Raw genomic sequence first — 25,738 nt, 5'->3', positions numbered from 1 at the left:
TATAGAATTTTTATGGTTAAACAACTAATCTCTTCGGATCTAGTTGGATGTGTATTGTACCTCCCAACAAGTATGTTCAAAGAATTGAAATCTTAATCTTTTAATTATTCTGAGCTAGCATCACTTTATATCACTGCATGCTTAGGTAGTGAACATTTGATTTGATAAATGAATTATTGATATGAATATTGTTGTAAGAAATGAATGAGTGATGGAGAGAAGAGAGTTGCAGAATGGATGAAAATGAAAGAAGAATATAAGCGTTTAGTTTGGCGCTTTCAGCGCCCATTGCTCGAAGCCAATCTCATTCCCCTTTTATTCATTCATTCCTTCATCCCTCTCTCTTCCATAACTACTTTCTAATTCAAATTCCATTTTCCAACTACTCTTACGATCCCTCCAATCAGATCTCAATTTCAAATCCATGCCAAAATGAAATTTACTATATCTAAATCCTTCTTCTATTTCGATTTATATTCCTGATCTTCATTCACATTCATGGGGAATTGCGTCAGCATTGATGAACCTAACACAAATAGTAGTAGTACGAAACCTAAGACTTCAGGTAACTACTTACTAATTATTTATTCTTTAATTAAATAATAAATGACGATTATTATAATAATTGTTGCTATTATTATCAGCTAGTTCGTTAGGATATGAATCTTCGTCTGTATCAACAACCACTGCAACTTCGATGAATATCAAAGATCTGAGAGAAAATGCTGGATACAGCAATGTTGATATTTTCACTTATGAGGAACTCAGGCTCGCCACCAAGCACTTTCGCCCCGACTTCATCTTAGGAGAAGGTGGTTTTGGAGTTGTGTATAAAGGAGTCGTAGATGATAGTGTCAGGTCAGGTTATAACTCCATTCAAGTCGCAATTAAAGAGCTTAATCTTGAAGGTTTTCAAGGCGATAGGGAATGGCTTGTATGTAAATTTTCTCCGTCCTTATGTGTTATTATGAATAGATAGTTAAATGTTTTAGTGAATTTAGTTAGAAGGTGAATATCGATGGATCTAGGTTCAAATCTTAGAAACAGACTCTGTTTTGAGGGTAATACTGCATATATTTATCCTTGCAAACCCCACTAGTTTGGAGTTGGGACTGGCCTACCCTTTTTAATGCAGTTAGCTTTTTCCAAGAGTTAAGACTGGCTGTTGAATTAAGGTAGTGGGTCATGCATTATCAATAGTAACACCAAGGGGAAACTACACCAACCTTCCTTGAGGTCTAGCTTAATTATGATTACCTCGCTTTCGGATGAGATAAATGTTATGATTACTGAATCTCAAGGGAAGTTAGAGCAACTTTTGAAATCAAGAGAACTGCCATTTGTAATCAAGTCGAACCTCAAGGAAGATCGATATAATTTCACAATTTCGCCTAATACCAACTCATTTTGACAACAGTGCTGGCAGTTAAAGATTGTACTGTTTATTATTTATTTGAAGATTAAATAATAAAAATAGAAAGTAATGGTTCATTTCTGTTTGAATACTAAAAATTAGAGTGTCAAGAAAAATAAAGACTTTAGTTAATGCAATCAAGCACTAGAGTGGAGCAAACTTAACTGCGTGGTTGTGTTCACTTTTGCAGACTGAAGTTAACTATTTAGGTCAATTTAGTCACCCAAATCTTGTGAAGCTCATTGGGTATTGCTGTGAGGATGATCACAGGTTATTGGTCTATGAATACATGGCAAATGGGAGCTTGGAGAAACATCTTTTTCGCAGTAAGCTTTAGATGAAATTGCTAACTTTCTAATTTTCAAATCGGAATTTATCATGATTAGCATATTGCTGGTAATCAGACTCAAGATTTGAACACCTTCAATATTATATAATCCTAATTCCTAAAGACCTTTCTGCATGATTTCTAGTGTACGTAGTTTTCATGTCTCTCACCTTCTACTCCTTAAGTTTTATTATGAGGAAACTTTAATTTTATCATACTCTGCTTTGGTGAGTTAAACTAATTAATTTCCTTTGTCATGCTTATTATTTTGTTGTCTTTTAGGAATAAATAAAAGGATATTTATTTAAATCCATATTCCCCTTAGTATGATGAATTATATTACCAAACAAGGTGTTGAAAAAACTGCACAGTTGTAAATGTCGTCTTTGAAATATAACCTGATAATAATCAAATAAAGCTCTCAGTATTACTGCCAATTTATGCCATTAGCATTTCATTTTTTACCATTGCTCCCTTTCGGTATATAGCTTCCAATAAATCTCATTATTCTTACTATTCAATTCTTCAAGTTCATTGCAATGTTCTATCAAATTTAAAACCAAATGAATAAATTGTTAAGGAAATTTCCTCTACAGTTCTGATCTTTCTGTTGTTTATTGTTGTTTAGGAGTGGGCTCAACCCTGACTTGGTCAAAAAGAATGAAGATTGCTTTACATGCTGCAAAAGGACTTGCTTTTCTCCATGGTGCTGAAAGGCCCATCATATATCGGGACTTCAAGACATCAAATATCTTGCTAGATGTGGTTTGTTATCTTTTTATTCACATAAAAACCAGAGTCCAGAAACTTACGGGTGTTTTGTTTTGTTTTCTGCTCATTTTCAATTTAAATGTTTTCACAAATAAATTTGACAAGAAATGCCACATTTTCTTTACTTTCTTTCCTATTTTCAAATTTTTGTGAAGGAAAAATGTTGAAAACAGCATTTTCTTGTTTTTACCATTTCCTTCAAAAGACTAAAGTTCGCAAACAAGAAACAGTGAACATAATGTGGTATTTTTGTAATTATTATTAAAACATGTTACAAATGAAACGAAAAAGAAAACAAAGCAACCGTGTTGTCAACTTTTTTTCTAGATGCTCAAATTTATATATTTCTCAGAATTGACTTCTACTCTATATATATAATCATTATAAGATATATTTACAAAATTAGGAAGGAAAAATAAAATTGTTTTGACCTTCTATAAATATCATTCTAGCTATTCAACTCAAATTACTAGATGGTTAAATTTTTAGAAGGTTGGGGATAACTTCTTTTTTCATCACCTTTATTATGTTGTAGACCCCATTTATTGTGGGAAAAGGATTTTGTTATTAGTGTAGTATCTTAATGGTGCTTAGCTTATAGGTTCTACAGAGGATTTTCATAACTAATAGATGGGCAGAGATTGGTGAGCTTTGCTTAGTTGATAGTCTTTCTCCTAAAACTTCATGTCCCCAGAAGATGCTCATTAGCACTGACTTAGAAGTGGAAATTGGAAATCACCCTATACCACAAGTCACACAATTTAGGTACCTTGGATATGTCGTACAAAGTGAGGAATATCGGGGAATGTCAGTCATAAGATTCAACTTGGGTGGATGAAATGGAAGAATATTTTAGGTGTTATTTGTGATAGAGTGATACCTATCAAGCTAAAAGCACAGTTCTACCGCATAGCCATCAGACTTCTGATGTTTGTGCCTTTGTGGTACTGACTGTTGGGGTAAAGTGATAGCAAAAGTATAAGATGAGTGTGGGAAAGATGATGTTGCGTTGGATGAATGACAAACAAGAAAAGATAAGATCAAGAATTAATGTATGAGACGGTAAATATGAGTGGTACAATGAAAAGATGGTGGAATTATACCTAAGGTAGTTTGGACTTTAAACATATGGGAAAAAGACCGATAGAAGCCCCATTTAGGGGACTTGATCGATGCAAGATAACTTCATAGTTAGAGAAAGAAGAAGACCAAAAATTCTACATGAAACTATTAGAATGAATTTAGACCTTAATTTTTGGAGAAGTTGGTTTTTGATAGAATAAAATGCGCCCTTCGATCCATATGGTGGACCCTGCCTTTGGGAAAGGGAAAAGGCTTTGATTGTTTTGTTATTGTTTCCCAAAAGAAAAGAGGGCGCAAAATAGAAGACTGTCTGATAACACCGGTACAAGAATGTACAAAAAGAACAAAAGAATAGGAAGAAAATCGATTCAGAATAAATTGGATCCCAAAGGCTAAATGCTTTTATTGAATGTGAGAAAGTGTACAATGGAAGAAAGAACCCTAATTGATTCCCTGAATCAATTCCCTTACACCAATGTTATTTCCAAAACTACTCTACAATAACCCCCCTTCACTATTTATACTAACCCACCCCTTTGTGTGATCAGTTTCAGTAGTTACACTGCCTGGGATATTCCAGCATTGTTGCCGCCACGTGGATTAACAGTGCCACGTGGCCTTCTCTGATATACCCAGGTAAGGGGTGGTCTCCCTGCACCCTATCAATACTCCCTCCCAAAAGAGCCAGCTTGTCCTCAAGGGAAATTGAGGAAAAGCTTCCTGAATTTGCGCCACTGACTCTCACGAATTTTCACACGCCGACAGATTTTCCCATTGCACCAACACTTCCACATTTCCACCACTATCAACTCGGTATTGCAAGATTTCAGCCGGATGCACCTTCAACTCAAACTCTTCGGATAGCATAGTCGGAAGGGGTTGAAATTGCTGAGTCGACTTCAGAGCTTTTTTCAACAAGGATATATGGAACACCGGATGAACTCGTGTCTGGATCGGAAGTGCCAACCGGTAAGCTACAAGGCCAATTCGCTCTAAAACCCGATATGGTCCATAGAATTTAGCAGATAACTTGGCTGACGTCTTCGATAATACCAACCTTCCCTTATAAAGTAAACGCCCTGCCTGAAATTGAAAACCCGGATGAGATTCTGGATTCCCTGCAAGATCCTGAATCACTTCTCTCCACTTAGGATCATGTTGCACCTCTTGGAACCATTCCTCGGCATCACCTATGTTAGTCACCGAGAGTGCGGTATAGAAGGCCTTTCGCGATAAGGCATCAGCCACAGAATTTTCCTTACCAGGCTTGAACTGAATTTCAAAGTCCAAGACGATTAGCTTCACCGCCTATTTAAGCTACTCTTCACTGAATAAGCTCTGATCAGTAAGGAATTTTAAACTCCTCTAATCAGTTTTGATTACAAAGTGACGGCCCATCAGATAATGTTTCCATTTTTGCACCACTTGAACCAAAGCCATCAATTCTCGTTCGTATACCGACTTCAATTGGGATCGAGCTAATAGACTTTTACTCCAAAAAGCTAAAGGTCGGCCTTCCTGCATCAAAACAACCTCTATCCCTTTATTAGAAGCATATGTTTCCACCACAAATGTCTTCGAAAAATCAGGTACGGCCAACATCGGTAAACTGACCATGGTCGCCTTTAGAGTCTAAAAAGCAGTAGTGGCTTCCTCGGTCCAAACAAAATTTTCCCTTTTCAGCAAATTCGTGCGAGGTTTGGCAATTCGACCATAACCTTGCACAAACCGACCGTAGTATCCAGTGAGACCCATAAATTCCCTTAAACTCTTTAAATCGCGGTGCATAGGCCAAGAACTCATGGTGGCCACCTTCAACTTATCTACAACCACTCCGAAATGAGAGATGATATGGCCCAAATACTCCAAGCTAGATCTTGCAAAACTGCACTTCTTGTTAACCTTCAATGAATTATCTCGCAAAGCAGTCAATACTTTCCTCAAATGCTCCTCGTGAGACTCTTCATCACGACTATAAACTAATATGTCGTCGAAGAAGACTAAAGCAAATCGTCTCAAATATGGCAGCAACACCTCATTCATGAGAGCCTGGAAGGTTGAAGGAGCATTAGTGAGTCCAAAAGGCATCACAACAAACTCATAATGACCTTCATGTGTTCGGAAAGCGGTCTTCTCAATATCTTTGCTTCTCATCTGGATATGATGATACCCTGACTTCAAATCGAGTTTAGTAAAAACGGCGGGCCCTCCGATTTCATCCAACAATTCCTCTATAATAGGGATGGGGAATTTGTTGGGTATAGTAATCTTATTCAGTGTGCGATAATCTACGCAGAATCGCCAACCTCCATCCTTCTTCTTCACCAAAATCACGGGGCTGGAATAAGGACTGATGCTATGTCTGATAACTGTGGATTCTATCATTTCCCTCAACAAGCTCTCTATCTCTGTTTTCTGGTAGTGCGGATACTTGTAGGGCCTCACATTAGGGATCACGGTCCCCTCGGTCAAATGTATCGTGTGATCATGCCTTCTAGCTGGAGGAAGGCCTGTAGGATCAGTAAACAACTCCTCAAAGTCCTCGAACAATTTCAACATTCTAACCGAATTGCCCTCAACCACTTTCCCCTCTTGGCTAGGTGATTCATACTGCATGAGCAACCCTTCCTCTTCGGTCATGAGCACTTGTAGCAAGGCTCCATAAGAAAGCTCGGTTTCAGCCAATGCCGGATTACTAGTGATTCGAATCAATTTCTGCCCTTGTCTGACCATGAGTTCCAATTTACCAAAATCAGCTTTTACCTCACCCAATTCAGCCAGCCAATCCAATCAACGCTAGGTTAATTCCCTTTAGAGTGAAGAGGTAAAAATCTTGAACCACCTCCAATTGTTGCATCTGCAAAGATAATTGCGCACACTTCCCTTTACACTTCACCTTATGTCCATCTCCTACCTCCACCATGTAAGAAGGAGTATCTTGGACCACCATACTCAACTCCCCCACCAATTCGTTGGTAGTGAAGTTATGAGAAGCCCCACAATCAATGAGAATAACAATTGACCTTCCCCTAAGCACACCCTCCACCTTCCAAGATCGAGTTGTAGTAAAACCAGACATGGAGCATAAAGATAACCGCAAATCCTGGACCAGAGCCAAAGATTCCTCTCCTTCCCCATCTTCCTCTTCCTCCAAAATGATCATTCGGAATTGCCTATTTTTGCATCGATGCTCTCGGGTATAAGGCTCATCACACTGGAAACATAGCTCTTTGTCACACCTCTCTCTGACCTCGACACTAGTTAAATGCTTGAATTCCCCACCTCTTGGCCGTATACCATCACTAGCTAGTTCCGGTCTGGAACTCCCTACGGTGTTACTCCCACCGAAATCATGTTTGCTCTCCCATGCCGTTTTTGATTCTACAGTCACAGTTTTAGTGTAGGGACTGCTTCGCTAACTGCCTCCACTTCGACTTGCATAACCGTACGCTCCCTTCTTGCTAAGTAACACGTTCTTTTGCTCAATCAATAACACATTTTGTATAATTTCTGACAAAGAATATAATTCATACAATTTCACCTCGGCCCGAAGCTCTTCCTTCAACCCATTCAGAAATATGTGTCTCGCAAACCCTTGATCAATAGTCCTCAAGGCCCCAACATACTTCTCGAACTCCTCCACAAATTCTTCTACTGAACCTGTCTGTTTGAGCGATAACAACTGCTCGAACGGATTCTAGATCATCGAAGGTTGAAACCGATGAACCACAACGATCTTGAATCCTACCCAATTTGGCCTCGGGTTGCATTTCTCCCACCAATGGTACCAACTCAAAGCCTTGCCCTCAAGTGTCATAATAGTGACATGCATCTTCTCATTTCCTGAAAGTTCTTCCAATTGGAAGTATCTTTCCAACCGATGAGTCCACCCGAACGCGTCATTGCTGGTGAAAATTGGAATTTCCAATTTTCTCCATTTTTCCCGCCGGAGCTGCGCATCATCACCGCGGAACGCCTCTTCGCCACGAACGGCACTCCTGACGTCATCCTCGCGAACAGGACCGTCGGCGATGTGGCACCGTTCCAACTTAGCCGCCATCTCCGCCAACTGTTCTTCGTGCTTCTTGGCCAATGCTTCGGTGAATTCCAATCGCATTTGCATCTCCTCACGTTCTTGTTCCCAATCTTCTCCCAATCGCGACATACTTTGTGTCTTCATCAATCAATGGCTGAAATCCAAATCTTCTCAGGGCACCAGAATCGGTACTCTAATACCAGTGATAACACGGGTACAAGAACGTACAAAAAGAACAAAAGAATAGGAAGAAAATCGATTCAGGGTCAATTGGATCCCGAAGGCTAAATGCTTTTATTGAATGTGAGAGTGTACAATGAAAGAAAGAACCCTAATTGATTCCCTGAATCAATTCCCTTACACCAATGTTATTTCCAAAACTACTCTACAATAACCCCCCTTCACTATTTATCCTAACCCACCCCGTCATGTGATCAGTTTCGGCAGTTACACTGCCTGAGATATTTCAGCACTGTTGCCGCCACGTGGATTAACAGTGCCACGTGGCCTTCTCTGATATACCCGGGTAATGGGTGGTCTCCCCTGCACCCTATCACTGTCCTGCTCAGTATCTTATGCCTTCCAAGTTGGAAGGTTCCAACAATAGTTTCCTTGTTTTATTTGTAAAGAGCAGCCTAGAAGAACAAGTGGCCATTTTCCTTAAAAAGTTAACTTGCATGCCACTATAAAACAAGTGAATTGTCTGGGCTCCAGTTGGTTGAAATTTAAGGTGTAAACTTGCAGGATTTCAATGCAAAGCTTTCAGACTTTGGTCTTGCAAAGGATGGACCAATGGGAGACCAAACCCATGTTTCAACACGAGTAATGGGCACATACGGATATGCTGCTCCTGAGTATGTCATGACTGGTGAGTTGTCTGTTTATGCTGAATTATTGTCACTTATATTCTCTCTTCGTATAGATTCTGGAATATCAAGAATCCTTAAGAGACGTAGGAAAAGTGTGTCTGCTCTCTTGTTATTTATACAATATACATAATTATGTTGTGACATAAACTACTGTTACAAGACATGTCCTGGCCTTTTCATGCACTTTGTTGCTACTTGCTGGAAATGAAAACCTGTATGCATTGTATTAATAAATTGTAGAGTTATTAAAGTTGATAGTCTTAATTTGTTCAGCCTCTGTATTTATGGACCAATGAAGAAGAACCAATTGTGAATTGGTACGATGTTTTATTTGTGACATTTAATCCCTTTCTCTTGGGGATGAGTGAGTCTCGGCCCAACAGTAAGGTTGTTTGCCTTGTGAGTTGTGATGAAGAAGTCATGAGTTCAAATCTGGGAGATAGTCTCTCCACTCTTAGAGGTAAGGTTGCATAAATCTACCACCAGACCCCCCTAGGAGGGAGGCTCGTGCACTGGACTGCTTTTTTATTTAACTTTTTCCTCTTTCAAGATGTCTTTTTTTTTTCTTTTTCTGTATAAACTTCTCAAAGAAAAAAAGGAAAAGGGGGTAAGGAAATTTTTTCAAGTATCCCAACACTAGTGATAATATTTTGAACTTGAGTCAAATTCTAGTGCTTTATTTCTAACATTGAAGTAGACATTATTAAGTTTTGGGAGCACAATTTCTTTAAACCTTAAAGATGATATGATCAAGCCATTATTTCAACATGTGCACCCTTTTTCATCATATAGATAAGTATAGGACTGAATGTTACCTAAGCTGTTTGTCAATTATGAACAGGGCATTTGACAGCTCGAAGCGATGTGTATGGTTTTGGTGTGGTGCTACTTGAAATGCTTATTGGTAGGAGAGCATTAGACAAGAGCAGACCCAGCCGAGAGCACAACTTGGTCGAGTGGGCACGCCCGTTATTGAATAATAAAAAGGTAGTGGGAATTTTAGATCCTAAAATAGACGGGCAATATTCCTCTAAAACTGCAATAAGGGTGGCTCATCTTGCATACCAATGCCTTAGCCAAAACCCAAAAGGAAGACCTCTAATGAGCCAGGTTGTTGAATTTCTCGAAAATCATCAGCCGAAGGGGGAATTTGAAGAAGATCAATTGCTTCGAAGTGGAAGTAGCAGTGTAACCATTTATGAAGTTCCAAAGGGCACCGACGACACTACAACTGAAGGGGAAAAACAAAAGTAAAGGTGGCTTTGTTTATAGGAGCATAGCAAAAAGAGAAAAAGCAGGAGCCAGCCTTCAGATGATTACACTTTATGCGGTTCTTCGGATTTTGTGCTCCAAGATAAAGTTGGCTTCTTGAAGATGAAGTTTCATCAACATGTATCAGAATAGAAATTCATATAAAATGTTAAGAGGTGGATCTGGTTGGTGCTTCCAAGTGTTTATCTGCTTTGAGCAGAGAACTTTGCAAGAGAAAAAGAGCTTAAGCAATTCTGTGATTCTCCAAATTTTGACCCTTTTGAGTTCTTGACAGACATTTCTTTTCTCGAACTTGTAGTTACTTTCCTCTACTCACAAAATGCACCCAGTTAAGCACGTAGTGCGTAAATCAATTGCCCCGTTATAATGGATATTTGAGTGGTGCATTTAGTTTTTGGTTGAGTATTTCATTGGCACAGATAGAGATTAACCCTCAAACCAGGTATGGTGGTGCAGTAAAACGTAGTGGTTTAATTTGAATCTCTTTTTAAAGTGATAATTGAGATTCAGAAGGTAAAGTCAGGTATACTCCAGTTGAAAACAAATAAAATTGGGGTATAGTTTTGATGTGATCATTACAAACAAAGACCATTGGTTATTGCTGCATTAAGTTAAATGTATTAAGCCAGTTATAACACTAAGTAATATATATGATTATTTTAATTAAAATAATGACTTAAATATGTTTAGTTTTTTATTTAAGATAAAGCTATTTTTTTTTAGCTCCCTAATTTATTTTTCTTTTAGTTCCTATTTAGTTGATTGTTTTGCTTTCAAGATTATTCACTAATTGACCGAGCGCTATAAGAAAATAAAAGCTATTTTCAAGATTTGAAACGAATCCTCTGCCACACAAGCATCAATCTTATCATTCAGTATTTTCACACACCCTGTTTTTTTTATAACACAAGAATTAACGAATTAAATAAAATATTAGATGCACTAAATTTTCTGTTCAGTCTGTGATACAGATTATTGACTGATATTTTACTAGGGAACAGGAAATTTAAACTAAGTTTTGTGCTTTCTGAAACAATTCCACAAAATACAAAACGCTTATTCCGTATCCGAGATACCAAAATGCGTCATTGTTCAATGGTTGTTATAACAATGCACTTCAAAAACTATAACCTACTGAGACATCATTGATATTCAAATTATTAATAAATTATCTAAACAAAGTAGAAAAGGGGAACCGATTGCTTGAATTATAGTAATCAGTCATTCATTATATAGACTTGAAAGATATCAAGTAAATAGCAATCTTTCTCACTTCATTTCAAATTTCCTTTTCTAAACAGAAATATGTTTACATAAAACAATGAGGTTTCTTATACAAAATGACAGCCCAATGCACAAATATATATATTGATTCCAGGATTTGAACAAATGAAAAAAGATGTTGAATGAGCCAGACTACTAAGATTCATCCATTGCGTCGTTCCGGTTAAAAGATTGGGATCTTAACTCTTGATCATCTTGCCTCGACTCTTCAGATTTGGAAACAGAATCCCCAAGAGCCTCAAGAAAAGACAAAACTGTGAACTTGTCTGCCAAGAAACAAAAAAAGAATCAGCAACGTTGAAGTCATCGATCAATAGCAACCAGACATAGTTCCTAATATCCCTTTTCACTTTTTGTCACCTTTTCAAAAACACATGAACTATACTGACTTCATATAAGAAAGTCATGCCTCACAGCCCTTACATCCTAGACTATGTCTGGATTGATTGAGATCGATGGAATGAAGCAAAATACAAAGAAATATATCTTTATGGTCTAGATTGTTTCAAATAGGATGACGATAACAACAACCGAGCCTTAATCCCACTAAGTGAGGCGTTTCAAATAGTATGAAACGGAATGAAAATGATGGAATGATTTATTTCACTCCATTCAATACCTTGTTTTTCCTTCAAATTTGGCGGGTATGTTACGGAATTAGACAACCAACTAATATTCACTTCATTCAACTTCCTTCCATCATAAAACATCCAAACAATGGTAAGATCCCTTAGTTCCATTCCTTTCATTATTAAATATCTAAAGTTCTAAACTCAGCCTCAATAAAAGGCAGTGGTTTGAAGATGCTAGACATTAAAGACAATTCCCTTTTCCTGGTTAAATATCCCACTCCAAGATGTTGAATCCTTTATTATACCAAATATTAAATAAAGGTGGAAAATGACAACTCCATGAATACCCATCCTACACACTACCTAAAGTGTGTGTTATGTGTATATAACTCTAATACTAGAACAAGGTTTGAATAAAGACTATGAAAGTGCAACTCACATTTACTTGGATCAATTCCAAACTGAGTCAAATCAATCTGTCCTGTTTTAAGTACCTACAACAATGAATAAGTCAATTATTTATAGTGTCTTTTGAAATGAAATGACAGAAATGTAAAAAAGCAAAGTCAGGCACTGCATTCTCACATAAGTAAATGAATCCACTTGCTGACGAAATGGTGGGCTCTGCAACAACTCCAATATCTCTTCTGGGGACCACTTACCCTACACCAAAAAGAATATTGCACCATTATATGCATCTGTGAAGTAAAGGAATACTGAAACAGTAAAACTCAATCACCACATCGATATAGCATGCATACCTCGGGTAAGTATGGAGCTAACTGCTGCTCCAAAGATAATGACTCCATCAATGGCATTATTAGATCAGGCTTCAATATATCACCTAGTCCAAAGCCTGATGAGATACAAAAAAACTGTCGGGGTTATTTATATTTCATGAACAGTATTTGCCCAAAAATCATGTAAAACGTATTTCTTGCTGTTAACCCATTTCATAATGAGATGGAAATTTGAACAGTATCACGGCTTAAATTTTCAACAAGTACATTGACAATCTTAAGTTCCACATCAAATGCGTGACACAAGAGACAGAAACATACACATTGAATGTCGCAAAAATGAACGAGTATAAAAACAGTGAGCCACCATATCCTACCACCACAGTGGTGAAACTAACTTCGTTAGTATAAGTGAGCAAATCAAAATATGAAATCCTTTTTGGATGATATATATTTATCTCATCATTATTTTGATAACTATACGTCGATACAGGCTCTAGAGTCTTCTAGTTTGAACTTTGAATGTAATAGCATGCAATATCATCTGTAAACACAAATCTTTATTTTGCTAACAGATGGGCAGGATTGGAAAGTCAAATGATTACCTCCATCAGGATCAACAATATTATCTGCTAACATATCAGGAAAAAACAGGTTAGAAGTCAAAAACAGTTTAAAGTATATAAAAAGGACATGTTTACCATATAAGCTGGTACCTGCAGGCCCACCAATGTTACTCAATATTCTTTGGAGATCTTCCAATTTAACCGGACCAGAAGACGATGATACATCACTAGTTGCTTCCACACCCAAGTTTGGGACAATCAAGTTTGCAGCTCTTTTGCCAACAACAACAAAATTCAAACACATTTAGTGTCCAGTTGGCTATATATTAAGAGTAGGCAATAAGAGAGGTTGGATATTTTTTGTAACTACATTAATTTCTTATTTCATGAATACATCACAGTCTCAGCCATATTATGTTCAATGTTGTCTACATACATTAAAGGTATAAAAAGAATAATTTTGTTTTAGAAAAAAGGGTGAAGAATGATCATGAGTCAGACTAAAATGGCACTGATTCATATTTAAAAAAAAATAGAGAGGCAATCAATAATGAGCTCATGTGCCATTTGGTATACTTAAGAAATGCTGACCAGGAGGAGAAAATTAGTAGCAAGAAGAGTTTGGTAGTTTAAAACATGACGTTAAGGCCATTTATTTTCTCTTCATTAAGATATAATATTATTTTCTATAAACACGACATATATTATATCCACATCAGATCTACCTGATTTGGCTATAATCTTAAGAGTAACGGTTCTGTTTTCAACTAACAAATTAAGCTCGCAAAAGGCAAAGCTATCAGATTCATAGCCATCCCTTGATGATTATGTTATGAATGAAACTGTCCAGCACACGAGGTATCTTCTGACATTTTCAGGCAAAGAGGAACCATATTACTGCACCATCTCTAAGAGAATGGGGGTGGGTATCTAGCAAATGGTTCAAAAGGGTAAACATGGAAAATAGATAGTAGGAAGTGAGAATATCTGAATGCTTTAAGTAAAACTCTGAAAATGCATCAGCATGTGTTAATTACCACTTTGATTGTAACTTTATTTCAGCTGGTATAAAACAGTATTCATAGCAATTAGTGCACAATGATTTCATAAATTGCTAGAGAAAACTGAACCAGAAACAAATCTCAAATTCATTCTAAAAGTTAGCATATGCAAACATTTTGTTAAACATTACATTTCTTTTCATTAAATTTAATATCCAAAATACATCAGTACCTAGATGAGATGTCATCCTCAGCCATATCTTCAGAAACTTGAAGCGGAAGGGATCCGTCAGGCTCTTCATCACTAAGGAACTCTGTTAATCAGTAAATACTTGCCCTTTATTTCTACAGATAGAAGTTTCATACATTATACAATTGCTATTTGTATGCCACTTTGAAATAATTGTTCATAACATTATCGAGAAACAGAGCTAGATCCTTTTGAAATGGTACTAAGTTGTGCTTTGTGTTGACAACTACGACCTTTTGTATGAGCGTTGCAGAAACAAACTTCATGCCATAGTTGCCATGAAAACTGACAAGCTATAACACAAGGCTATAATGCCTCTGAGATCAAGTTCAACCAACATTTGGTCTTGTTATTCTTGTATAACATTGTGGGTCTTAAGGTTGCACAGTAAAACTTCCTCTTGAGCTTGAGTAGCACCTTTCTATCACATATGACACTTGAATCACTCCATCATTTCGTCCACCCTGCTAGAATTCTACGGTTTACACATCATCAATTTCCCTATCGTATTGCATGATTGACCCAAGATACTTAAATCTAGTGGCGTGTGGTATGATCTCCAATCTTTACCTGTACATTAGGATTTGCCTGCCTCTTGCTGAACTTACGTTCCATATATTTTGTCTTACTTTGACTTATATGAAAGTCATGTATTTCTAAAGCATGTCTCCACATTTCAGGCTTCCCATTTAATTTCTCTCTGTAGTCTCCAACTAGGACAATATCATGTACAAAAAGGTGCATTATGGCACCATTTAATTCCCTTGCATTTTCTTCAACCCAATTAGTTTCTTGTAGGCACATAACATTGATCTTCCTCCTAATCATTGAATCTAGTATTTCCATTAATTTACCCGTTAGAGTGTCTGTATTCTATCTCAATTCGTATCCTAGACCGGTGAACTAATAAAATAATATGGAAACATATTTTGATGGCTTCTTCCCTTTCACGTATTGTAATAGACAAACATGTTTCACAATGACATTTAAAGATAATAGCATGAATGTTTGGCAGCATAAGGTTTATGCTCAGTATTTTATAATTCAAAGCACAAGGAAAGTTACTTACCTATTTGTTTGTTAAGATAATCATTCACTGAGCTACACAGCTGTGAGTCATTGTCAGAATTTGATTCCTAGGCAGAATGATGGAACATGCAGAAATGTAAGGACTAATCATAAAGTCAAAGCACTAAGTGATACAAGAGGATACTCAGTAATAAAATTAACCTGCATCCAGAAGAAGAACTTCCTGTCATCACTATTGAACTTCAGAATGTAAACTCTTCCAGATGCTTGATTAACCTAAGCAAACAAGAATAGAAGCAGTCAAAACCATCAACAAGTAAGCAAATTAAGAATAGTATAACCAAAGTGATTTACAGTAAAACAGTAGAACCTTCTCAAAAACAGCCTCATTCGGAAATATTATTTGATCCTGTGTTAGCTTAGGTCAAGAAAAATCAAGATAAATCCAGCAGGACGCCACATAATGTTTCAACTTCCAATTATCATAAGTCATAACAATGCAGTGTAAAGAATGATAATCAACAGCATAATAATGATTGGGGAAGAGCGAGAAGAATAAACCAGAAAACATAAAACAATGGTGGAATTGCACTTTAACTTAGTGATGTAAAAGAAACTAAAACTCATGAAACAGAACATTGGATAAGTTCCTACGGTTGGATGAAGGAGATCAAGTTATCACAATGAGAATATACTAACTAAAAGATGTCAAATCCAAACATTGTAAAATCATCAAACTTTGTACACAAACCCATAAAAACAGAATACATACACAGGTGAGCAGTATATTAAATACAGTCTCAGATGAACATGACAGTAATTTAACTTCAAGTCCAAAGTAATTTTATGCCTAATTTAAAGAAGAAATAAAGGTACCTGCATTCATGTGATGTGATAATGTTGGAGATATGTCTTGACAAGCAATTAAAAATTCCCAAAACTAATCCACTTCAGTGATATAAAAGGATATATGTACTTTTTATAAAATAAAAAAGAATTCTTGCAATGAGTGCTGATATAAAATGGGGGCGGATCCTTTGAATTATATTTTGCTTAAAGTTCACAAATCTATACCATTGAATATGATGAATTATACTCAACCAATGAATCTGCATCAGAATTGTCTCAAGATTCATGCAAATTAGACTCTAAACTCTTAAGTGCAAGCTGCACTTTAGACTTCAAAGGAGCCTCTCCCTGTAAAACATTCCACATATTCCTAATAACTAATTCACTAGAAACCATTATCCCTTCTGTCTAGACATCTTAAGCTACCATGCATCCATTTTAATAATGAAAACATCACACTGTTAACCAGTGATTCAAAATGTATTGCTATGCACCCCTGAACTTTTATCTTGTCAGCACATCAACCCCTGAACTTTATCTCATATATTTCATGACAGAATAATTGCATCATAAGTCTCACAAAAAACTGAAAATATTCACTTAAAAAGAAAGGGAGAAACTACAGACTACAAAATACTTGCACAAAAAATATGCAACGCAATAGTGCATCATTAACTTAAATGATGACCAAGTACAAGTAATTGGGAAGAGTGAACAAAGGATACATCTTCAACAACATTCTGTGTCCGATCAAGCCACTGAAAATGAACTAATCCCTCCTCACCCTGAGACAAAAGCAATCACTTGTGGGTTTAAAACATATCAGTTCTCAAACCTGCAGATTCAGAAGGATGTTCAAGTAAAATCATACCCTAGCAATACGAACAAGCCCTCTGCGTGGATCAGGGACAACTGTTTTACCCTCGAAATGCATTTTACCAGCACGGAACTCCAGCATAATTTCCTGCCAACAAATATTTGTTCAATTAAAAAACTATGATCAAACCATTGAAAACAAAGAATGAAACACACAATACAGGTATTAACAAGGAACAAAACTTAAGGTATTGTTTTATAGATGCTTATGGCGCTGTTCTTAAATGAGAACAAGACATGTGCCACAACTTTCCAATGAAAATATAACATGTGAAATAACACCACAAGCACATGAAGAATAATAACACTTAAGTTTTATCCTATAGACAAACACTTGCAAATATGATCCATATCTAGTTAAACCATTAACTTGAAATCAAATACACATTCAAATCATAACATGCATACATCATCGTGTCATGATGCACATAGATAAAAGAACCAGTAATGCAATATATGAACAAAAAAGGTTTTACCTGAATTGCTGGAAAAGCATCCATAGAAGATGAACTCATCCTTCAAGTAGATTACGAAATGAGCTGAATAACGTAACATTAATAAAAAAAATAAAAAAAAATTAAAAGATGAATTTGAAATGAAATAAGAAAACAATAACAAAACCACTTAATTTTAGCATTGAATCGGTTCAAGAAATATAAATAAATAAAAGGAAATGAAGCAACGGGAGAAGAAAAAATCTAAAGACTAGGGAGGAAGAAAATATTTAGGGAAGTGATTAATAGTGAATAATCACTTTTGGAATTGAAGGTTTGATTATTACTTATTAGTATTGCTTAGACCCAAACACAACTTCAGAAAGAAAATCAGAGACAAAGAAAGAACACGAGACACAGTTTTGAGTTCGGAGAGTTCCTTTAATTATATTATTTATTTACTTTATAGTCCCTTCTACCTTGATTCCCTTTTCCAACTAAACCCTTCGTCTTCAATGAAATTACGAAATTGGCAACCTCGGTTTCAAAAATAATAATAAAATATGACTTAATTTGAACCATTAAAATTTAATAGAATAGATGAATAATATGTAAAATATGTTTTTTTTTCTCAAAAAATATTGTCATATAAATTTACTCAAGTTAAAGTTATGAGTGATGACAATCAATACATAAAAAACAATTTATAACTATGAAAGATATATTGAATTATTGACATAATTATTAATTAATTTGTTAGATGAAATATTTAAAATTGTTATTCTCATGATTTTTAAATGTTTATTATTTTCTAGGAAGAAATCATATTGTAAAAATATATAATAAGACATTGATCTAGTGGTGTAAGATCTCAAAAATCTATAAGATTGAATGTTCAATTTTTATGAGGAACACTTATTACCTAGAAAGGGAAATGATACCATTCGTAATATAAAAAATATAGTAAAAAAATGTTAAAACTGATAGGCAATTTTAATTTTGTTAAGTTTGTTTGAATAACTTTTTAAAAAAAATTTGATGAGTTTAGTTTTATTTTATAAAACCAAAGAAAAACTATTATACAAGAAATTAAATCTTCTGACATTGTCCTTTATACATAAGTTATATGATAAACAAATTCACAATATTAATCCATGAAATAATCAACACCATGTAGACTATGCATTTATTTGTGAGTTATTTTAGATGATAATGAAATAGAGATGGTAAAATGGGTATTACTCACATAGCCCATATTTTTTTGCGGACATGACATAAATTTTGCATGTTTTGCTCGCCAAATTTGCGAGCATTTACGTAGGCATGCGGACGGCTCATAAACATAATTTAAGGAAAAAGTAAGAAATTTTTAAACAAATTATGATAAATATAATTTTTAATTCCTAATTTTTTTTAATTTAATATGATTTATTAAACTTCATATAAAATATCAAAAAAATTGTTACTTTTTTTTATTTTCAACTACTTTATTTAATTTAATTTTATTATATCAATTTTTACTTTTTTTAATTATTTAAAAATGTTCGCGAGCCGCCCACAAGCCCATTAGCCCATTTTAAAACGGGCAAAACATTGAATTTTGTTCGTTAAATCAATGCGGGCATGCCCGCACCCGCTTAAATTTTTGCAAGCATTTACGGGCGCAGACTAAACGAGTCGAACGGCCCATTTTTCCACCTCTATAATGGAGGAAGTGAAAGAATGAAATTATAAAATATACTTAAACAACTTTAAACTTTTTCCCCCTCCAAAATTTAACTCTTAACAAAGTATCATACTTCACTCAAAGATTTGGTGGAGCAATTGTTTCATAGTGTTTCTTATGCATCTACAATGGGGTTTATATATGTAATATATATACATTGACAATATAAAGATTTATACATAGTCAATGTATTATCTATCTTTTATTTAAATTACTTTGTTTGAAAAGTCAATAATAAATGAAAATGAACAATAGATAATACAATCACAATATAAAAAACTCTTATACTATAAATATATACATTTTGTTCTTACCTGTAAAGATGTTGGTGTTTCAGTTGAAATTGATTTTTTAATTACTTGCATGTTAATTTCATGTATATTTACTTGCAAAAAAAAGTGGACATTTATACCATTGTGTAAAGGTAAAATATGCACAAGAGTGTTTAGGTAATTAAATATGTGTTATTTCTATATTTCAATTTTGTCTTTAATATTACATAAATATAAAATATGCCCAAAGAATATTCATAATTTCATTCAATTCCATTTAGTAATCACCATGACATAATTTTCATATTTTAATTTTATCAGTTTGTAACATGTAAATAATAAAACCACAGGAAACTTTAACATATTCTTTTATTCTTTTCCATCTATGTATCACTACTTTTCCACACACTCTCCTACTTCTATTTTCTCTCTTCTTCATCCTAAGAAGAACAACTTTCACTCACATGGAAAAACATTCAATAATATCAAAATGTAAATATTATTTTACACTTTCACTTTATCAATTATATTCAAACAGTATTCATAGCAATTAGTGCACAATGATTTCATAAATTGCTAGAGAAAACTGAACCAGAAACAAATCTCAAATTCATTCTAAAAGTTAGCATATGCAAACATTTTGTTAAACATTACATTTCTTTTCATTAAATTTAATATCCAAAATACATCAGTACCTAGATGAGATGTCATCCTCAGCCATATCTTCAGAAACTTGAAGCGGAAGGGATCCGTCAGGCTCTTCATCACTAAGGAACTCTGTTAATCAGTAAATACTTGCCCTTTATTTCTACAGATAGAAGTTTCATACATTATACAATTGCTATTTGTATGCCACTTTGAAATAATTGTTCATAACATTATCGAGAAACAGAGCTAGATCCTTTTGAAATGGTACTAAGTTGTGCTTTGTGTTGACAACTACGACCTTTTGTATGAGCGTTGCAGAAACAAACTTCATGCCATAGTTGCCATGAAAACTGACAAGCTATAACACAAGGCTATAATGCCTCTGAGATCAAGTTCAACCAACATTTGGTCTTGTTATTCTTGTATAACATTGTGGGTCTTAAGGTTGCACAGTAAAACTTCCTCTTGAGCTTGAGTAGCACCTTTCTATCACATATGACACTTGAATCACTCCATCATTTCGTCCACCCTGCTAGAATTCTACGGTTTACACATCATCAATTTCCCTATCGTATTGCATGATTGACCCAAGATACTTAAATCTAGTGGCGTGTGGTATGATCTCCAATCTTTACCTGTACATTAGGATTTGCCTGCCTCTTGCTGAACTTACGTTCCATATATTTTGTCTTACTTTGACTTATATGAAAGTCATGTATTTCTAAAGCATGTCTCCACATTTCAGGCTTCCCATTTAATTTCTCTCTGTAGTCTCCAACTAGGACAATATCATGTACAAAAAGGTGCATTATGGCACCATTTAATTCCCTTGCATTTTCTTCAACCCAATTAGTTTCTTGTAGGCACATAACATTGATCTTCCTCCTAATCATTGAATCTAGTATTTCCATTAATTTACCCGTTAGAGTGTCTGTATTCTATCTCAATTCGTATCCTAGACCGGTGAACTAATAAAATAATATGGAAACATATTTTGATGGCTTCTTCCCTTTCACGTATTGTAATAGACAAACATGTTTCACAATGACATTTAAAGATAATAGCATGAATGTTTGGCAGCATAAGGTTTATGCTCAGTATTTTATAATTCAAAGCACAAGGAAAGTTACTTACCTATTTGTTTGTTAAGATAATCATTCACTGAGCTACACAGCTGTGAGTCATTGTCAGAATTTGATTCCTAGGCAGAATGATGGAACATGCAGAAATGTAAGGACTAATCATAAAGTCAAAGCACTAAGTGATACAAGAGGATACTCAGTAATAAAATTAACCTGCATCCAGAAGAAGAACTTCCTGTCATCACTATTGAACTTCAGAATGTAAACTCTTCCAGATGCTTGATTAACCTAAGCAAACAAGAATAGAAGCAGTCAAAACCATCAACAAGTAAGCAAATTAAGAATAGTATAACCAAAGTGATTTACAGTAAAACAGTAGAACCTTCTCAAAAACAGCCTCATTCGGAAATATTATTTGATCCTGTGTTAGCTTAGGTCAAGAAAAATCAAGATAAATCCAGCAGGACGCCACATAATGTTTCAACTTCCAATTATCATAAGTCATAACAATGCAGTGTAAAGAATGATAATCAACAGCATAATAATGATTGGGGAAGAGCGAGAAGAATAAACCAGAAAACATAAAACAATGGTGGAATTGCACTTTAACTTAGTGATGTAAAAGAAACTAAAACTCATGAAACAGAACATTGGATAAGTTCCTACGGTTGGATGAAGGAGATCAAGTTATCACAATGAGAATATACTAACTAAAAGATGTCAAATCCAAACATTGTAAAATCATCAAACTTTGTACACAAACCCATAAAAACAGAATACATACACAGGTGAGCAGTATATTAAATACAGTCTCAGATGAACATGACAGTAATTTAACTTCAAGTCCAAAGTAATTTTATGCCTAATTTAAAGAAGAAATAAAGGTACCTGCATTCATGTGATGTGATAATGTTGGAGATATGTCTTGACAAGCAATTAAAAATTCCCAAAACTAATCCACTTCAGTGATATAAAAGGATATATGTACTTTTTATAAAATAAAAAAGAATTCTTGCAATGAGTGCTGATATAAAATGGGGGCGGATCCTTTGAATTATATTTTGCTTAAAGTTCACAAATCTATACCATTGAATATGATGAATTATACTCAACCAATGAATCTGCATCAGAATTGTCTCAAGATTCATGCAAATTAGACTCTAAACTCTTAAGTGCAAGCTGCACTTTAGACTTCAAAGGAGCCTCTCCCTGTAAAACATTCCACATATTCCTAATAACTAATTCACTAGAAACCATTATCCCTTCTGTCTAGACATCTTAAGCTACCATGCATCCATTTTAATAATGAAAACATCACACTGTTAACCAGTGATTCAAAATGTATTGCTATGCACCCCTGAACTTTTATCTTGTCAGCACATCAACCCCTGAACTTTATCTCATATATTTCATGACAGAATAATTGCATCATAAGTCTCACAAAAAACTGAAAATATTCACTTAAAAAGAAAGGGAGAAACTACAGACTACAAAATACTTGCACAAAAAATATGCAACGCAATAGTGCATCATTAACTTAAATGATGACCAAGTACAAGTAATTGGGAAGAGTGAACAAAGGATACATCTTCAACAACATTCTGTGTCCGATCAAGCCACTGAAAATGAACTAATCCCTCCTCACCCTGAGACAAAAGCAATCACTTGTGGGTTTAAAACATATCAGTTCTCAAACCTGCAGATTCAGAAGGATGTTCAAGTAAAATCATACCCTAGCAATACGAACAAGCCCTCTGCGTGGATCAGGGACAACTGTTTTACCCTCGAAATGCATTTTACCAGCACGGAACTCCAGCATAATTTCCTGCCAACAAATATTTGTTCAATTAAAAAACTATGATCAAACCATTGAAAACAAAGAATGAAACACACAATACAGGTATTAACAAGGAACAAAACTTAAGGTATTGTTTTATAGATGCTTATGGCGCTGTTCTTAAATGAGAACAAGACATGTGCCACAACTTTCCAATGAAAATATAACATGTGAAATAACACCACAAGCACATGAAGAATAATAACACTTAAGTTTTATCCTATAGACAAACACTTGCAAATATGATCCATATCTAGTTAAACCATTAACTTGAAATCAAATACACATTCAAATCATAACATGCATACATCATCGTGTCATGATGCACATAGATAAAAGAACCAGTAATGCAATATATGAACAAAAAAGGTTTTACCTGAATTGCTGGAAAAGCATCCATAGAAGATGAACTCATCCTTCAAGTAGATTACGAAATGAGCTGAATAACGTAACATTAATAAAAAAAATAAAAAAAAATTAAAAGATGAATTTGAAATGAAATAAGAAAACAATAACAAAACCACTTAATTTTAGCATTGAATCGGTTCAAGAAATATAAATAAATAAAAGGAAATGAAGCAACGGGAGAAGAAAAAATCTAAAGACTAGGGAGGAAGAAAATATTTAGGGAAGTGATTAATAGTGAATAATCACTTTTGGAATTGAAGGTTTGATTATTACTTATTAGTATTGCTTAGACCCAAACACAACTTCAGAAAGAAAATCAGAGACAAAGAAAGAACACGAGACACAGTTTTGAGTTCGGAGAGTTCCTTTAATTATATTATTTATTTACTTTATAGTCCCTTCTACCTTGATTCCCTTTTCCAACTAAACCCTTCGTCTTCAATGAAATTACGAAATTGGCAACCTCGGTTTCAAAAATAATAATAAAATATGACTTAATTTGAACCATTAAAATTTAATAGAATAGATGAATAATATGTAAAATATGTTTTTTTTTCTCAAAAAATATTGTCATATAAATTTACTCAAGTTAAAGTTATGAGTGATGACAATCAATACATAAAAAACAATTTATAACTATGAAAGATATATTGAATTATTGACATAATTATTAATTAATTTGTTAGATGAAATATTTAAAATTGTTATTCTCATGATTTTTAAATGTTTATTATTTTCTAGGAAGAAATCATATTGTAAAAATATATAATAAGACATTGATCTAGTGGTGTAAGATCTCAAAAATCTATAAGATTGAATGTTCAATTTTTATGAGGAACACTTATTACCTAGAAAGGGAAATGATACCATTCGTAATATAAAAAATATAGTAAAAAAATGTTAAAACTGATAGGCAATTTTAATTTTGTTAAGTTTGTTTGAATAACTTTTTAAAAAAAATTTGATGAGTTTAGTTTTATTTTATAAAACCAAAGAAAAACTATTATACAAGAAATTAAATCTTCTGACATTGTCCTTTATACATAAGTTATATGATAAACAAATTCACAATATTAATCCATGAAATAATCAACACCATGTAGACTATGCATTTATTTGTGAGTTATTTTAGATGATAATGAAATAGAGATGGTAAAATGGGTATTACTCACATAGCCCATATTTTTTTGCGGACATGACATAAATTTTGCATGTTTTGCTCGCCAAATTTGCGAGCATTTACGTAGGCATGCGGACGGCTCATAAACATAATTTAAGGAAAAAGTAAGAAATTTTTAAACAAATTATGATAAATATAATTTTTAATTCCTAATTTTTTTTAATTTAATATGATTTATTAAACTTCATATAAAATATCAAAAAAATTGTTACTTTTTTTTATTTTCAACTACTTTATTTAATTTAATTTTATTATATCAATTTTTACTTTTTTTAATTATTTAAAAATGTTCGCGAGCCGCCCACAAGCCCATTAGCCCATTTTAAAACGGGCAAAACATTGAATTTTGTTCGTTAAATCAATGCGGGCATGCCCGCACCCGCTTAAATTTTTGCAAGCATTTACGGGCGCAGACTAAACGAGTCGAACGGCCCATTTTTCCACCTCTATAATGGAGGAAGTGAAAGAATGAAATTATAAAATATACTTAAACAACTTTAAACTTTTTCCCCCTCCAAAATTTAACTCTTAACAAAGTATCATACTTCACTCAAAGATTTGGTGGAGCAATTGTTTCATAGTGTTTCTTATGCATCTACAATGGGGTTTATATATGTAATATATATACATTGACAATATAAAGATTTATACATAGTCAATGTATTATCTATCTTTTATTTAAATTACTTTGTTTGAAAAGTCAATAATAAATGAAAATGAACAATAGATAATACAATCACAATATAAAAAACTCTTATACTATAAATATATACATTTTGTTCTTACCTGTAAAGATGTTGGTGTTTCAGTTGAAATTGATTTTTTAATTACTTGCATGTTAATTTCATGTATATTTACTTGCAAAAAAAAGTGGACATTTATACCATTGTGTAAAGGTAAAATATGCACAAGAGTGTTTAGGTAATTAAATATGTGTTATTTCTATATTTCAATTTTGTCTTTAATATTACATAAATATAAAATATGCCCAAAGAATATTCATAATTTCATTCAATTCCATTTAGTAATCACCATGACATAATTTTCATATTTTAATTTTATCAGTTTGTAACATGTAAATAATAAAACCACAGGAAACTTTAACATATTCTTTTATTCTTTTCCATCTATGTATCACTACTTTTCCACACACTCTCCTACTTCTATTTTCTCTCTTCTTCATCCTAAGAAGAACAACTTTCACTCACATG

The 25,738-nt window shown here is 34.2% G+C and overlaps 3 protein-coding genes across 7 annotated transcripts; 1 reads left to right on the top strand and 2 right to left on the bottom strand.

Moving 5' to 3' along the window:
• LOC109349878 (probable serine/threonine-protein kinase PBL8) lies at window positions 188–10,168 on the top strand. 2 transcript variants are annotated; one of them, XM_019590915.1, is made up of 6 exons: window positions 188–565; window positions 649–934; window positions 1,605–1,740; window positions 2,371–2,507; window positions 8,377–8,500; window positions 9,343–10,168. In XM_019590915.1, the coding sequence occupies exons 2-6, from the start codon at window positions 698–700 to the stop codon at window positions 9,753–9,755; spliced, it is 1,047 nt and encodes a 348-aa protein (XP_019446460.1). In that variant the 5' UTR covers window positions 188–565; window positions 649–697; the 3' UTR covers window positions 9,756–10,168. The 2 variants fall into 2 exon arrangements, with proteins under 2 accessions (XP_019446460.1, XP_019446459.1); XM_019590914.1 differs by having other exon boundaries at window positions 645–934.
• LOC109349880 (26S proteasome regulatory subunit RPN13-like) lies at window positions 10,956–17,814 on the bottom strand. Of its 3 annotated transcripts, XM_019590918.1 has the most exons (15): window positions 17,722–17,814; window positions 17,417–17,479; window positions 16,936–17,028; window positions 16,790–16,849; window positions 15,586–15,624; window positions 15,417–15,491; window positions 15,256–15,322; window positions 14,169–14,250; window positions 13,086–13,207; window positions 12,975–12,998; window positions 12,391–12,485; window positions 12,215–12,292; window positions 12,069–12,123; window positions 11,258–11,323; window positions 10,956–11,218 (listed from the first exon to the last, which is right to left on the bottom strand). In XM_019590918.1, exons 2-15 carry the CDS (start codon window positions 17,453–17,455, stop codon window positions 11,193–11,195), a joined length of 921 nt encoding a protein of 306 aa, XP_019446463.1. In that variant the 5' UTR covers window positions 17,456–17,479; window positions 17,722–17,814; the 3' UTR covers window positions 10,956–11,192. The 3 variants fall into 3 exon arrangements, with proteins under 3 accessions (XP_019446463.1, XP_019446461.1, XP_019446462.1); XM_019590916.1 differs by having other exon boundaries at window positions 10,956–11,323; XM_019590917.1 differs by lacking the exon at window positions 17,722–17,814 and adding an exon at window positions 17,639–17,721 and having other exon boundaries at window positions 10,956–11,323.
• LOC109349881 (26S proteasome regulatory subunit RPN13-like) lies at window positions 19,951–23,721 on the bottom strand. 2 transcript variants are annotated; one of them, XM_019590920.1, is made up of 8 exons: window positions 23,538–23,620; window positions 23,316–23,378; window positions 22,835–22,927; window positions 22,689–22,748; window positions 21,485–21,523; window positions 21,316–21,390; window positions 21,155–21,221; window positions 19,951–20,149 (listed from the first exon to the last, which is right to left on the bottom strand). In XM_019590920.1, exons 2-8 carry the CDS (start codon window positions 23,352–23,354, stop codon window positions 20,061–20,063), a joined length of 462 nt encoding a protein of 153 aa, XP_019446465.1. In that variant the 5' UTR covers window positions 23,355–23,378; window positions 23,538–23,620; the 3' UTR covers window positions 19,951–20,060. The 2 variants fall into 2 exon arrangements, with proteins under 2 accessions (XP_019446465.1, XP_019446464.1); XM_019590919.1 differs by lacking the exon at window positions 23,538–23,620 and adding an exon at window positions 23,621–23,721 and having other exon boundaries at window positions 19,952–20,149.

Source organism: Lupinus angustifolius, chromosome LG06 (assembly GCF_001865875.1).
Source record: "Lupinus angustifolius cultivar Tanjil chromosome LG06, LupAngTanjil_v1.0, whole genome shotgun sequence".
Taxonomy (NCBI): domain Eukaryota; kingdom Viridiplantae; phylum Streptophyta; class Magnoliopsida; order Fabales; family Fabaceae; genus Lupinus; species Lupinus angustifolius.
The sequence above is the reverse complement of the archived record's forward strand: the minus strand, read 5'-3'. Positions and strand labels throughout refer to the sequence as shown.